The sequence below is a fragment of the Pristiophorus japonicus genome, chromosome 23 (assembly GCF_044704955.1).
Source record: "Pristiophorus japonicus isolate sPriJap1 chromosome 23, sPriJap1.hap1, whole genome shotgun sequence".
Lineage (NCBI taxonomy): Eukaryota > Metazoa > Chordata > Chondrichthyes > Pristiophoridae > Pristiophorus > Pristiophorus japonicus.
In genome coordinates, this window is record NC_091999.1 from 39,935,112 (window position 1) to 39,950,468 (window position 15,357).

At 47.6% G+C, this 15,357-nt stretch overlaps 1 protein-coding gene across 1 annotated transcript; it reads left to right on the plus strand.

Annotated features, from left to right (window-relative positions):
• Positions 1-13,911: 13,911 nt before the first annotated feature.
• Positions 13,912-14,337, plus strand: LOC139235498 (zinc finger protein 239-like; the record flags this gene model as incomplete). Its single annotated transcript, XM_070866584.1, has 1 exon — positions 13,912-14,337. A coding segment is annotated over one exon (384 nt), but the record flags the coding sequence as incomplete, so codon positions are not given.
• Between the last annotated feature and the right edge of the window lie 1,020 nt (positions 14,338-15,357).

A 15,357-nucleotide genomic window follows, 5' to 3' on the forward strand; every position in this document is an offset into this window, starting at 1 on the left:
CAGGTGGAAATAGGTGGTCTTGGTTTTCTGGGGATATGTGGTCACAACATTCTGGATAAGATCATCCGCCATTTTCATAGAATGAAAGCGCAGGAGACCATTCGGCCCATCGTGCCTGTGCTGGCTCTATGGTCGAGCTATCCAGTTAGTTCCACTCCCCTGCTCTTTCCCCATAGCTCTGCAAATATTGCCCCTTTAGTATTTATCTAATTCACTTTTGAAAGCCACTATTGAATCTGCTTCCACCACCCTATCAGGCAGTGCATTCCAGATTGCAACAACTCGCTGCTTATACAATGGTTCCTCATGTCGCCTCTGCTTCTTTTGCCAATCACCTGAACTCTGTGTCCTCTGGTTACTGACCCTTCTGCCACTGGAAAGTGTTTCTCCTTATTTAGTCTTTTAAAACCGTTCATGATTTTGAACACTCTATCAAATCTCCTCTTAACCTTTTCTGCTCCAAGGAGAATTACCGCAGCTTCTCCAGTATCTCCACATAACTGAAGTCCCTCCTCCTTCGTACCATTCTAGTAAATCTCTTCTGTCCCTCTCTAAGGTGCAGATACCCTTCTGAAAGTGTGGTGCCCAGAATTGAGCACAATATGTCAGCTGAGGCCTAGCCAGTGTTTATAAAGGTTGAGCAGAACTAAACATCAAATGCTGCTATTTGTGTGATGGGGTTTAGACGGGCGAGGTTTATCCAGTCAGTTGGATGTGAGCTGAAACATGTGCACTTGGAGTGGGGAGCCAGGGACAAGCTGTGTCACCGGGCACAGACACTCTGTACAGCCCACACATCACTTGTTTCCCACTTGGCCCAGAAGGATGTATTAAATGCAACAATTCATTTGATTTGACTTTAAATAGTTTTGTTTATAAATTTAATCATGCTTCTCTAATTTTATTTCTTAACTCAGATTCACTACCCCATTTTATTTCTTCCTCTGAGCCTCTCAACTTAATCTGTCAGCGAAATGTTGGCGAGTGGTGATTGATTGTCCTGGGAACCAACAGGAAGAGAGGTCAGAAGCCGGAGGGCCCAGGGAGCAGCGTGTTCTGCAACCAATCACGGTGCTTGAGGGGTGGATCCTGAGCCGGCCTGTCAGGTGAGTGTGTGTGAACCCCTGTGAAACAATTCATCTTTTAAAGTTAAATCGAGATTTCTTTTGTCAGCAAAACAGTTTAACATTTGTCAATATTTTATTTCCCTGGAGTTCCTATTATGAGTTTCAGACACTTCAGTGCCAAGTGGACCAGGTGTTTAAAGGTCATTCATTTCCCCCATGTCGCTGTTAGTTAAAGATACAGAGATTGATTTCCCTTCATTATGCATCTTTTGTAAGTAAACAAAAATCCTTTCTGTTAGCAGTGAGTCACATTCTGCACTGGGGGAGACGGCTGGTGGCTTCAGGCTTTAAAATTCTCATCCTCTTGTTCAAATCCCTCCAAGGACTCGCCCCTCCCTATCTCTGTAACCTCCTCCAGCCCTCCAATCCTCTTAATAAGGAGAAACAATTTTCAGTGTCAGAAAGTTCAATGACCAGAGGCACAGATTGAATGTGATTGGCAAATGAACCAGATGCTACATGAGGGGTCTAATGAAGCAGCGAGATGTTCTGGCCTGGAACACACTGCCTGTTAGGGTGCTGGAAGCAGATTTACTTGTAACTTTAGAAAGAGATAAACATGAGTTGAAAAAATTTTCAGCGTTATGGGGCAAGAGTAGGACAGGAGTCCCCTGAGTGCATCTCGCTCGCTAACCGGTTTTCAGTTCTGGATACTGATGAGGGCGATGGTTTCTCTGGGGAGTGCAGCCAGAGCCATGTCCACGACACCGTGGGTGGCTCAGCTGCACAGGGCGGGGAGGAAGAAGAGTGGAAGAGCAATAGTGGGAATGGATTTGATAGTTAGGGGAACAAACAAGCGCTTCTGCAGGCACAGACATGATTCCAGGATGGTATGTTGCCTCCCTGGTGCCTGGGTCAAGGATATCACTGAGCGGCTGCAGGACATTGTTGAGGGGGGAGGATGAACATCCAGAGGTTGTGGTCCATATCGGGACCAATGACATCGGTAGAAAGAGGAATGAGATCCTGCAGGCAGTATTTCGGGAGCGAGTAAAGAGATTTAAAAACAGGAACTCAAAGGTAGTAATGTTCGGATTACTCCCTGTGCCCCGTGCTGGTGAGTACAGAAATAAGAGGATAGAGCAGATGAATGCATGGCTGGAGTTTAGTGCAGGATGGAGGGCTTTAGATTCCTGAGGCAGTGGGAGCGTTTCTGGGGGAGGTGGGACCAGTACAAGCCGGACAGGTTGCACCTCAACAGGACCGGACAATATCCTCACTGGACAGAGAGAGGGGACAGTGTGGACAGAGAGAGGGGACGGTGTGGACAGAGAGAGGGGACGGTGTGGACAGAGAGAGGGGACGGTGTGGACAGAGAGAGGGGACGGTGTGGACAGAGAGAGGGGACGGTGTGGACAGAGAGAGGGGACGGTGTGGACAGAGAGAGGGGACAGTGTGGACAGAGAGAGGGGACAGTGCGGACAGAGAGAGGGGACAGTGTGGATAGAGAGAGGGGACAGTGTGGATAGAGAGAGGGGACAGTAGGTATCATGTTTGGAAGGCAGAGGAAACAAAAACTAGAAAATAGACAATAAGGGAGTTTGGCAGCACTAAATGCCAGTGCCAGTGTGTTTCAATGAGATCACCTCTCATTCTTCTAAACTCCAGAGAGTATAGGCCCATTCTACACAAACTCTCATCATAAGACAGTCCTCTCATCACAGGAATCAATCGAGAAATACTTCAATGCCAGTGCAAGGAGTCCAGGGATTAAGGCAGATAAGCTGAGGGCACAGACAGACATGTGGGGGTATGATATTGTAACTATTAGTGAAACACGGCTAAAAGAACTGCAGGAATGGCAGCTCAACATTCCTGGTTACAGGGTTTTAAGACGAGACAGAGACAGGGATAAAAAAAGGAGAGCGCGTCGCAGTGTTGATTAAAGAAACAATTCCAGCTGTGGGGAGGGATGATATGTTCGAAGGATCATCAAATGAGGCCACATGGGAGAAGTGAAGAACAAAAAAGGGGCAATCACACTGCTGGGGATGTACTATAGACCCCCAAACAGTCAGAGGGAGACAGAAGAGCAAATATGTCGGCACATTTCTGCTACGTGCAAAAATAATCGGGCAGTAATAGTCGGGGATTTCACTACCCAAATATTAACTGGGATAGAATTAGTATGAAAGATATAGAAGGAGCAGAATTCTTAAAATGCATTCAGGAGAACTTTTTTAGCCATTACGTAGCAAGCCCAACAAGAGAGGGGGTGATTCTGGACTTAGGTTTAATGAATGAAGCTTGGGCAGGTGGAAGGGGTATCAGTGGGAGAATATTTTGGTGCTGGTGATCATAATTCAGTTAGATTTAGGGTAGTTATGGAAAAGGACAAAGATGGACCAGGAATAAAAGTTCTCAATTGGGGTAAAGCTAATGTTACTAAGCAGAGATGTGATTTAACCAAAGTGGACTGGAAACAGCTACTTGAAGGTAAATTAGTGTCAGAGCAGTGGGAGACATTCAAGGAGGAGATAGCGAGGGTACAGAGCAAGTATGTTCCCTTAAGATAAAGGGTGGGACTAATAAATCTAGAGCCCCTTAGATGTCAATATTAGAATATCAGAGATAGGAGCAGGAGTAGGTCATACGCCCCCTCGAGCCTGCTCCGCCATTCAACAAGATCATCGCCCTCAACTCCACTTTCCCACCTGATCTCCATATCCCTTGATTCCCCGAGAGTCCAAAAATCTAACTATCTCTGCCTTGAATAGACTGAGCATCCACAGCCCTCTGAGGCAGAGAATTACAAAGATTCACTACCCTCTGAGTGAAGAAATTTCTCATCTCTGTCTTAAATGACCTCCCCCTTATCTTGAGCCCCCGAGTTCTAGTCACTCCAGCCCGGGGGAATCGAGCTCTCAGCATCTACCCTGTCAATACCCTTCAGAATCTTGTATGTTTCAATGAGATCCCCTCTCATTCTTCCAAACTCCAGAGAGTATCGGTCCATTCTACACAATCTCTCATCGTAAGACAGCTCTCTCATCCCAGGAATCAATCTTGTGAACCTCTATTGCACCATCTCCAAGGCAAGTATATCTTTCATTATATAAGGAGACCGAAACTGCCCAGTACTCCAGGTGTGGTCTCACCAAGGCCCTGTACAATTTTAGCAATAGATCCTTACTCTTATACTCCACCCCCTTACTGCTTGCTGTACCTGCATGCTCGCTTTCTGTGTTTCTTGCACAAGGACACCTAAATCTCTCTCAACACCAACATTTAAAGTTTCTCACCATTTAAAAGATATTCTGTTTTTCTATTCTTCCTACCAAAGTGAATAACCCCACATTTCCCGACATTATACTCAATCTGCCACCTTACTGCCCATTCACATCGTCTGTCTATATATCTTTGCACTCTTGTGTTCTGCTCACAGCTTACTGTCTCACCGAGCTTTGTATCGTCAGCAAATATTACACTGGGTCCCTTTATCTAGGTCATTAATATAGATTGTAAATAGCTGAGGCCCCAGCACTGATCCTTGCTGCACCCCACTAGTTACAGCCTGCCGGAAGCCCCGCCCCTCACACACTCCAATTGGTTGGAGGACCAACCGCCCATTTGGTCTTCCAGCCCCGCCCCACTCTTCCTATTGGTGGGGAGCTGCCGTCAATCCCCCGGGCAGTGTGAGCTGAGCATGTGCAGGCCCCGGGCCCAGATATAAACCGGGGAACATTCTCCCCACACCGCGGGGGGATATAAACCAGGGAACATTCTCCCCACACCGGGGGGTGGATATAAACCGGGGAACATTCTCCCCACACCGGGGGGGGGGATATAAACCGGGGAACATTCTCCCCACACCGGGGGGCGGGGGATATAAACCGGGGAACATTCTCCCCACACCGGGGGGGGGATATAAACCGGGGAACATTCTCCCCACACCGGGGGGGGATATAAACCGGGGAACATTCTCCCCACACCGGGGGGCGGGGGATATAAACCGGGGAACATTCTCCCCACACCGGGGGGGGGATATAAACCGGGGAACATTCTCCCCACACCGGGGGGTGGATATAAACCGGGGAACATTCTCCCCACACCGCGGGGGGATATAAACCAGGGAACATTCTCCCCACACCGGGGGGGGGGGATATAAACCGGGGAACATTCTCCCCACACCGGGGGGGGGATATAAACCGGGGAACATTCTCCCCACACCGGGGGGGGATATAAACCGGGGAACATTCTCCCCACACCGGGGGGGGATATAAACCGGGGAACATTCTCCCCACACCGGGGGGGGATATAAACCGGGGAACATTCTCCCCACACCGGGGGGGGGATATAAACCGGGGAACATTCTCCCCACACCGGGGGGTGGATATAAACCGGGGAACATTCTCCCCACACCGGGGGGGGGGATATAAACCGGGGAACATTCTCCCCACACCGGGGGGGGGGATATAAACCGGGGAACATTCTCCCCACACCGGGGGGGGATATAAACCGGGGAACATTCTCCCCACACCGGGGGGGGGGATATAAACCGGGGAACATTCTCCCCACACCGGGGGATATAAACCGGGGAACATTCTCCCCACACCGGGGGGGGGGGGATATAAACCGGGGAACATTCTCCCCACACCGGGCCGGGGGGGATATAAACCGGGGAACATTCTCCCCACACCGGGGGGGGGGGGATATAAACCGGGGAACATTCTCCCCACACCGGGCCGGGGGGGATATAAACCGGGGAACATTCTCCCCACACCGGGGGGGGGGATATAAACCGGGGAACATTCTCCCCACACCGGGGGGTGGATATAAACCGGGGAACAGTCTCCCCACACCGGGGGGGGGATATAAACCAGGGAACATTCTCCCCACACCGGGGGGGGGATATAAACCAGGGAACATTCTCCCCACACCGGGGGGGGGATATAAACCAGGGAACATTCTCCCCACACCGGGGGGGGGATATAAACCGGGGAACAGTCTCCCCACACCGGGGGGGGGATATAAACCAGGGAACAGTCTCCCCACACCGGGGGGGGGATATAAACCAGGGAACATTCTCCCCACACCGGGGGGGGGATATAAACCAGGGAACATTCTCCCCACACCGGGGGGGGGATATAAACCGGGGAACATTCTCCCCACACCGGGGGGGGATATAAACCGGGGAACAGTCTCCCCACACCGGGGGGGGGATATAAACCGGGGAACATTCTCCCCACACCGGGGGGGATATAAACCGGGGAACATTCTCCCCACACCGGGGGGGATATAAACCGGGGAACATTCTCCCCACACCGGGGGGGGGGATATAAACCGGGGAACATTCTCCCCACACCGGGGGGGGGGGGGGATATAAACCGGGGAACATTCTCCCCACACCGGGGGGGGGGGATATAAACCGGGGAACATTCTCCCCACACCGGGGGGGGGGGATATAAACCGGGAAACATTCTCCCCACACCGGGGAGGGATATAAACCGGGGAACATTCTCCCCACACCGGGGGGAGGGGGGGGATATCAACCGGGGAACATTCTCCCCACACCGGGGGGGGGATATAAACCGGGGAATATTCTCCCCACCCCGGGGGGAGGGGGGGGATATAAACCGGGGAACATTCTCCCCACACCGGGGGGGATATAAACCGGGGAACATTCTCCCCACACCGGGGAGGGATATAAACCGGGGAATATTCTCCCCACTCCGGGGGGTGGATATAAACCGGGGAACATTCTCCCCACACCGGGGGGGATATAAACTGGGGAACATTCTCCCCACACCTGGGGGGGAGGGATATAAACCGGGGAACATTCTCCCCACACCGGGGAGGGATATAAACCGGGGAATATTCTCCCCACACCGGGGGGGGGGGATATAAACCGGGGAACATTCTCCCCACACCGGGGAGGGATATAAACCGGGGAACATTCTCCCCACACCAGGGGGAGGGGGGGGATATCAACCGGGGAACATTCTCCCCACACCGGGGGGGGGATATAAACCGGGGAATATTCTCCCCACCCCGGGGGGAGGGGGGGGATATCAACCGGGGAACATTCTCCCCACACCGGGGGGGGGAGGGGGGGATATAAACCGGGGAACATTCTCCCCACACCGGGGGGGGGATATAAACCGGGGAACATTCTCCTCCTGCCTGCCGGGTCCCGGCTCTGCTCGCACTGTGTCTGCGTCAATCTCTCAGGGAGCGTCTGTAAATCAACGAGAAATAGTAATGGACCAGGGAGCGTCTGTAAATGAAGGAGCAATGGTGACTGAGCAGGGAGCATCTGTAAAGAATTCTAGAATCACAGAATATTACAGCAAAGATGGGGGCCATTCGGCCCATCGAGTCTGCGCCGATACTTTCGGGGAGCAATCCGGTTATCCCGCTTCCCCCGCTCTTTCCCCAAATCCCTGCAATATCATTCTGCTTCAAGTCTTTGTCCAATTCACTTTTGAAGGCTACTATTGACTCTGTCTCCACCGCTCCGTCAGGCAGTGCATTCCAAACCCTAACCACTCCTTGTGGGAAAATGGTTTTCCTCATGTGACCTCTGTTTTTGCCAATCGCCTCAAATCTGTGCCCTCTGGTTATCAGTGTTAGAAACAGTTTCTCTATTTATTCTATCTCATCTTCATGATTTTTAACACCTCTATCAAATCTCGTCTTTACCATCTCTGCTCCAAGGAGAACAATCCCAGCTTCTCCAGTCTCCTATAAATGAACTTACTCATCCCTGACACCATTCCAGTAAATCTCTTCTGCCCCCTCTCCAAAGCCTTTGTGTCCTTCCTGAAGTGTGCCCAGAATTGGACCCAATCCTCCAGCTGGGGTCGAGCTAGTGTTTTATATCGCTTTAGCATAACTTCCCGGCTTTAGTACTCTGTGCCTCGATTTATAAAGCCAGGATCCTTTACGCTTTATGAACAGCTTTGTTAACCTGTCCTGTGACCTTCAAAGATTTATTAAACTCTTTAAATATTTCAAAAAATGTAGCAGAAATGGAGAGTGGTCAGGGAGCGTCTGTAAAGGAAGGAGAAATGGAGAGTGGTCAGGGAGCGTCTGTAAAGGAAGGAGAAATGGAGAGTGGTCAGGGAGCGTCTGTAAAGGAAGGAGAAATGGAGAGTGGTCAGGGAGCGTCTGTAAAGGAAGGAGAAATGGAGAGTGGTCAGGGAGCGTCTGTAAAGGAAGGAGAAATGGAGAGTGGTCAGGGAGCGTCTGTAAAGGAAGGAGAAATGGAGAGTGGTCAGGGAGCGTCTGTAAAGGAAGGAGAAATGGAGAGTGGTCAGGCAGCGTCTGTAAAGGAAGGAGAAATGGAGAGTGATCAGGGAGCGTCTGTAAAGGAAGGAGAAATGGAGAGTGGTCAGGGAGCGTGCGTAAAGAAAGGTGAAATGGTGACTGGGCACGAAGCTCAATTTTAAAATTCTCATCCTTGTTTTCAAATTCCTCCGTGGCCTCGCCCCTCCCTACCTCTGTAACCTCCTCCAGCCCTACAACCCTCCAGGATCTCTGGCCTCCCTCGCATTCCTGGTTTTAATCACACCACCATTGGTGGCCATGCCTTCAGCTGCCTAGGCCCGAAGCTCCAGAATTCCCTCCCGAAACCTCTCCCTCCTCCTTTAAGACCCTAAGAACATAAGAAATAGGAGCAGGAGTCGGCCATTTGGCCCCTCGAGCCTGCTCCACCATTCAATAAGATCATGGCTCATCTGATCATGGACTCAGCTCCACTTCCCTGCCCACTCCCCATAACCCTTTACTCCCTTATTGTTCAAAAATCTGTCTATCTCCACCTTAAATATATTCAATGACCCAGCCTCCACAGCTCTCTGGGGCAGAGAATTCCACAGATTTACAACCCTCTGAGAGAAGAAATTTCTCCCCATCTCAGTTCTAAATGGGCGGCCCCTTATTCTAAGACTATGTCCTCTAGTTTTAGTTTCCCCTATGAGTGGATGCAAATATCCTCTCTGCATCCACCTTATCGAGCCCCCTCATTATCTTATATGTTTCAATAAGATCACCTCTCATTCTTCTGAACTTCAATGAGTATAGGCCCAACCTATTCAACCTATCTTCATAAGACAGCCCCCTCATATCCGGAATCAACCTAGTGAACTTTCTCTGACAGCCTCCAATGCAAGTATATCCCTCCTTAAATAAGGAGACCAAAACTGTACGCAGTACTCCAGGTGTGGCCTCACCAATACCCTGTACAGGTGTAGCAGGACTTCTCTGCTTTTATACTCTATCCCCCTTGCAATAAAGGCCAACATTCCATTGGCCTTCCTGATTACTTGCTGTACCGACATACTAACTTTTTGTGTTTCATGCACAAGGACCCCCAGGTCTCTCTGTACTGCAGCACTTTGCAATTTTTCTCCATTTAAATTATAATTTGTTTTTCTATTATTTCTGCCAACGTGGATAATCTCACAGTTTCCCACATTATACTCCATCTGCCAAATATTTGCCCACTCACTGAGCCTTTGCAGATTTTTTGTGTCCTCCTCACAATTTGCTTTCCCATCCATCTTTGTATCATCAGCAAACTTGGCTACATTACACTCTGTCCCTTCATCCATGTCATTAATATAAATTGTAAATAGTTGAGGACCCAGCACCGATCCCTGCGGCACCCCACTAGTCACTGTTTGCCAACTGGAAAAAGACCCATTTATCCCGACTCTGTTTTCTGTTAGTTCGCCAATTCTCTATCCATTCTAATATATTACCCCCAACCCAGTGAGCTTTTATCTTGTGCAGTAACCTGTTATGTGGCACCTTATCGAATGCCTTCTGGAAATCCAAATACACCACATCCACTGGTTCCCCCTGATCCACTCTGCTTGTTACATCCTCAAAGAACTCCAGCAAATTTGTCAAACATGATTTCCCTTTCATAAAACCATGCTGACTCTGCTTGATTGAATCATGCTTTTCCAAATGTCCCATTACTGCTTCCTTAATAATGGACTCCAACATTTTCCCAACGACAGATGTTAGGGTAACTGGTCTGTAGCTTACTGCTTTTTGTCTGCCTCCTTTTTTAAATCGGGGCGTTATTTGTGGTTTTCCAATCTGCTGGGACCGCCCCAGAATCCAGGGAATTTTGGTAGATTAAAACCAATGCATCCACTATCTCTGCAGCCATTTCTCTTAATACCCTGGGATGTAAGGCATCAGGTCCGGGGACTTGTCCACCTTTAGTCCCATTATTTTACCTAGTACCACTTCATTACTGATAGTGATTGTATTAAGTTCCTCCCTACCTATAGCCCCTTGATTATCTAATATTGGGATGTTTTTAGTGTCTTCTACCGTGAAGACCGATACAAAATATTTGTTCAACGTCTCTGCTATTTCCCTGTTCTCCATTATTAATTCCCCAGTCTCATCATCCAGGGGACCAACATTTACTTGAGCCACTCTTTTCCTTTTTAACACTCTTTAAAATGTGCCTCTTTGACCCTCGGTGTCAAATTCTATCTGATAATGCTCCTGTGAAGCACCAGGGGCCATTTTACAGAGTTATTTCAAGGCTGAGATCGATACATTTTTGGTGTTTGGGGAATCAAGGGATATGGAGATCGGGCGGGAAAGTGGAGTTGAGGTTGATGTTCAGTCATGATGTTATTGAATGGTGGAGCGGGATCGAGGGGCCGTATGGCCTACTCCTGCTCATAACTCTTATGTTCTTAAAGGTGCTATATAAATGAAAGAGAAATGGTGATGGGTCAGGGAGAGCATTTGATCAGAACTGGGAGATATGGCAGATGGACAGCTTATAGGGAGCGATAGAGTGAGGGAAAGGAGAGAGAGAGAGAGAGAGAGAGAGAGAGACCATGTACACAAGAAATGAACTGTAAAGTTGGGTGGGGAAGAGGAGGTGGGGAAGTGACAGCAGACAAAAGGAGGCACAATGGGAGAAGGGAGAGTAATAAAAGACACATAGAAAATAAAAAGACTTGCATTTATTTTGCACCTTTCACCACCACCAGATGCCCCAAAGCACTTTACAGTCAATTAATTTATTTTTGAAGTGTAGTCACTATCGTAATGTTGGAAACGCAGCAACCAATTTACAATGTGGTAATGACCAGATAATCTGCTTCGCTGATGTTAAGGGAAAATATTGGCCAGTACATCGGGGATAACCCCCCTGTTCTGCTTGAAATAGTGCAATGGGACCTTTTACATCCACCTGAGGGAGCAGACGGGGTCTCGGTTTAACATCTTATCCAAAAGACAGCACTTCCGACACTACAGCAGTCCCTCAGCACTGCACTGGAGCATCAGCCGAGATTTTTGTGTTCATGTCTCTGGAGTGCGACATCAACCCACAACCTTGTGACCCAGAGGCAAGTGTGTTACCCACTGAGTCACAGCTGACACAAATACTGACATAGTTAGAGCAGGGTAGCTCAGTTGGAGATGTTTGATAATGCATTTATCAATGCTTAGATATTTTGTCTATTCCTCAAAATCAGTAACATTTTGGAAGCTTCAGGTCAAGGTTCACAGATTAACAATAAGAAATAGGAGCAGGAGGAGGCCATTGGATCCCTCGAGTCTGCTCTGCCATTCAATAAAATCATGGCTGATCTGATCTTGACTTCAACTCCACTTTCCTGCCTGCTCCCCATAACTCTTGACTCCCCTATAATTCAAAAATCTGTCTATCTCCCTTTTAAATATATTGACTGACTCAGCCTCTACAGCTCTCTGGGGTAGATAATTCCAAAGATTCACGACCCTCAGAGAAGAAATTCCTCCGCATCTCCGTTTTAAATGGGCGACCCCTTATTCTGAAACTATGCATCCTAGTTCTAGATTCCCCACACGAGGGGAAACATCCTCTCTGCATCTACCCTGTCAAGCTCCCTCAGAATCTTACACGTTTCAATAAGATCACCACTCATTCTTCGAAACTCCAATGAGTACAGGCCTAACCTGCTCAAGCTTACTTCATGAGACAACCACCTCATCTCAGGAATCAACCTCGTGAACCTTCTGTGAACTGCCTCCAATGCAAGTATATCCCTCCTTAAATAAGGAGACCAAAACTGTACACAGTACTCCAGGTGTGGTCTCACGAACACCCTGTACAATTGTAGCAAGACTTCTCTACTTTTATACTCCATTCCCCTTCAATAAAGGCCAACATTCCATTTGCCTTCCTGATTACTTGCTGTACCTGCATGCTAACTTTTTGTGTTTCATGCACAAGGACCCCCAGATCCCTCTGTACCGCAGCATTTTGCAGTCGCTATTTAAATAATAATTTGCTTTTTTATTCTTCCTACCAAAGTGCATAACCTCACATTTTCCCACATTATACTCCATCTGCCAAATTTTTACCCACTCACTGAGCCTGTCCATAACCCTTTGCTGATTCTTTGTGTCCTCCTCACAACTTGCTTTCCCACCTATCTTTGTATCAGCAGCATATTTGGCCACAGTGCACTCCGTCCCTTCATCCAAGTCATTAATATAGATTATAAATAGTTGAGGCCCCAGCACTGATCCCTGTGGCACCCCACTAGTTACAGTTTGCCAACCTGAAAATGACCCATTTATCCCGACTCTGTGTTTTCTGTTAGTTCGCCAATCCTACATCTATGCTAATATATTACCCCCAATCCTGTGAGCTCTTATATTGTGCAGTAACCTTTTATCTGGCACCTTATCGAATGCCTTCTGGAAATGCAAATACACAACTGCTACTGGTTCCACTTCATCCATCCTCAAAGAACTCCAGCAAATTTTTCAAACGTGATTTCCCTTTCATAAAACCATGCTGTCTCTGCTTGACTATTATGGTTTTCTAAATGTCCTAATATTTCCTTAATAATGGACTCCAGCATTTTCCCAATGATAGATGTGAGGCTAACTGCTCTATAGTTTCCTGCTTTCTGTATCCCTCCCTCCCTTGTTGAATCGGGGTGTTGCATTTGAGGTTTTCCAATCCACTGGGACCTTGCCAGAATCCAGGGAATTTTAGTAGATTACAACCAATCCATCCACTTTCTCTGCAGCCACTTCTTTTAAGACCCCAGGATGCAGGCCATCAGGTCCAGGGGACGTCCACCTTTAGTCCCAATAGTTTGTCTCGTACTTTTTCTCCAGTGATAGTGATTGTTTTAAGTTCCTCGCTCACTGTGACCCCTTGATTATCTATTATTATTGGGATGCTTTTAGTGTCTTCCACCGTGAAGACCATACAAAATATTTGTTTAAAGTCTCTGCCATTTCCCCGTTTAATCCTCTCAGGGACCAACGTTTATTTTAGCTACCTCTTCCTTTTTATATATCTGTAGAAGCTCTGATTGTATTTATATTTCTTGCCAGTTTACTCTCAATCTATCTTCTCCCTCTTTATTATTTTTATTAAGTCAATATATAAAACCACACAGCAGAAGGAAAGAATGTTCCATAGAAACTAGAATTGTCTCTTCTGAATTTCGATCCTGTACTTACAGTAACGACTTTTGTAAACTCCTTTTGCAGGGTGTTAGAAGGGGAGGATTTGAAGGAGGGAAACTCAAACTAAACGTCACGTCAAGATCTGATGGAGTCACTCGATTCATCAGGACTTGAATATCATCGGCCTTGGAATGTGGAAGGAGAAATGTTTGTTTATTCTGTCTGTGGGGAAAGATTACAAACATCAATGTGACTGAAAAAGCAGAGACCCACACACCCGAGTGAGAGTGTTTCAGTGCACTGATTGTGGAAAGAGCTTTAACCAGTTACACAGCCTGAAAAACCCTCGAACCATTCACAGCGGGGAGAAACTGTAAACGTGTTGTGTGTGGAGGAGGCTTCAACTGATCATCCAACCTGGAGAGACGGAAGCACACCCGTACCACGGAGAAAACATGGAAATGTGGGGACTGTGGGAAGGGATTCAGCTACCCGTCTGCGCTGCAAGTTCATCACTGGGGAGAGGCCGTTCACCTGCCCCGTGTGTGGGAAGCGATTCACTCAGTCATCCAGCCTGGTGAAACACCAGCGAGTTCACACTGGGGAGAGGCCATTCATCTGCTCTGAATGTGGGAAGGGATTCACTGTGTCATCCCGCCTGCTGACACACCAGCGAGTTCACACTGGGGAGAGGCCGTTCACCTGCTCGGAGTGTGGGAAGGGATTCACTGTGTCATCCCGCCTGCTGACACACCAGCGAGTTCACAAGTGACTGCAGTGGTTGGATTCTGCTATCATTGCTGCTGTTAATAACATCCCGACTGAATCGTGTCCATTACGACAGTTGAAGTTTGTTTCTGATGATAATAGTCCCTATAACTGGGCTGGAATATAATATTTGATGTTTCAATAACAGAGTGTGTCGACATTTAATGTTCCAAGATAAGAGGAGACTAATTGATGTCCTGTTATTTTGGGGCCTTTTCTCCATTCGAACTCTGGATTATTTCAGTGCTCATACCTTCGGTTACTCTCGTGGACAAATGCCAGTTCCCCTTACCTTCCAGAGTGCCTCTCCTAGCCTTGGTATTGTGGGAAGGTGTCGGTAACATTTCTGGGAGCCCTGAACACAAAACCCAGTCTGTGAATCACTTTCAGATACTGGACTTAGTGTGTCCCACAGCATCTCTCTCACCTTCGATGTGTGAATGGAGCATCACGCCTGCAAACCTGGGCTCAATTTAAATTTCAATTTATTCAGGAAATGTATTTAAGACAATACAGATCACATGAAATAATTGGCAACGGTTTTGAGTCAACAAGATGAACAAGTAAATATATCCCGGTCCAATATTCCAGCTCTACATTCACAGGAGAAAGTCTGTTATCAAACTCCTCGAGTAGACAGAATAGAGAACAATGCTAACTCTAAGAATATCTAGCATCTGTTGTAAATATCTTTCAAATCCCGACTGTTAAAATCTGGCGTTTTCCTTTCAGTTGAAGTGAATGGAAGATGAGAGGGGTGTTGGCATCCGGAACTCGGTTAATTCAGCTTCTGAAAGGTGTTCATGTTTAGTTCATTCCATATCGGGGAAAATGTGGTTGTTATCATTCGAGAGAGATTTCACTGAGCAACAGTTGGTGTTTGCAACCAACTGGCCGTGGATATTTTCATCATAGAATGTTTAGATTAGAAATATTATGTTCGAATAAGAAAAGTTCAGAGACTGGTGGTTTGTGCTTGCCACAGGAAGACCAGTGTTTTACGTGCTTCGAATATTGTTGATGTATGTTGAAGAAAATGCAGACTCGTGTTTCTGGACTATGCCGT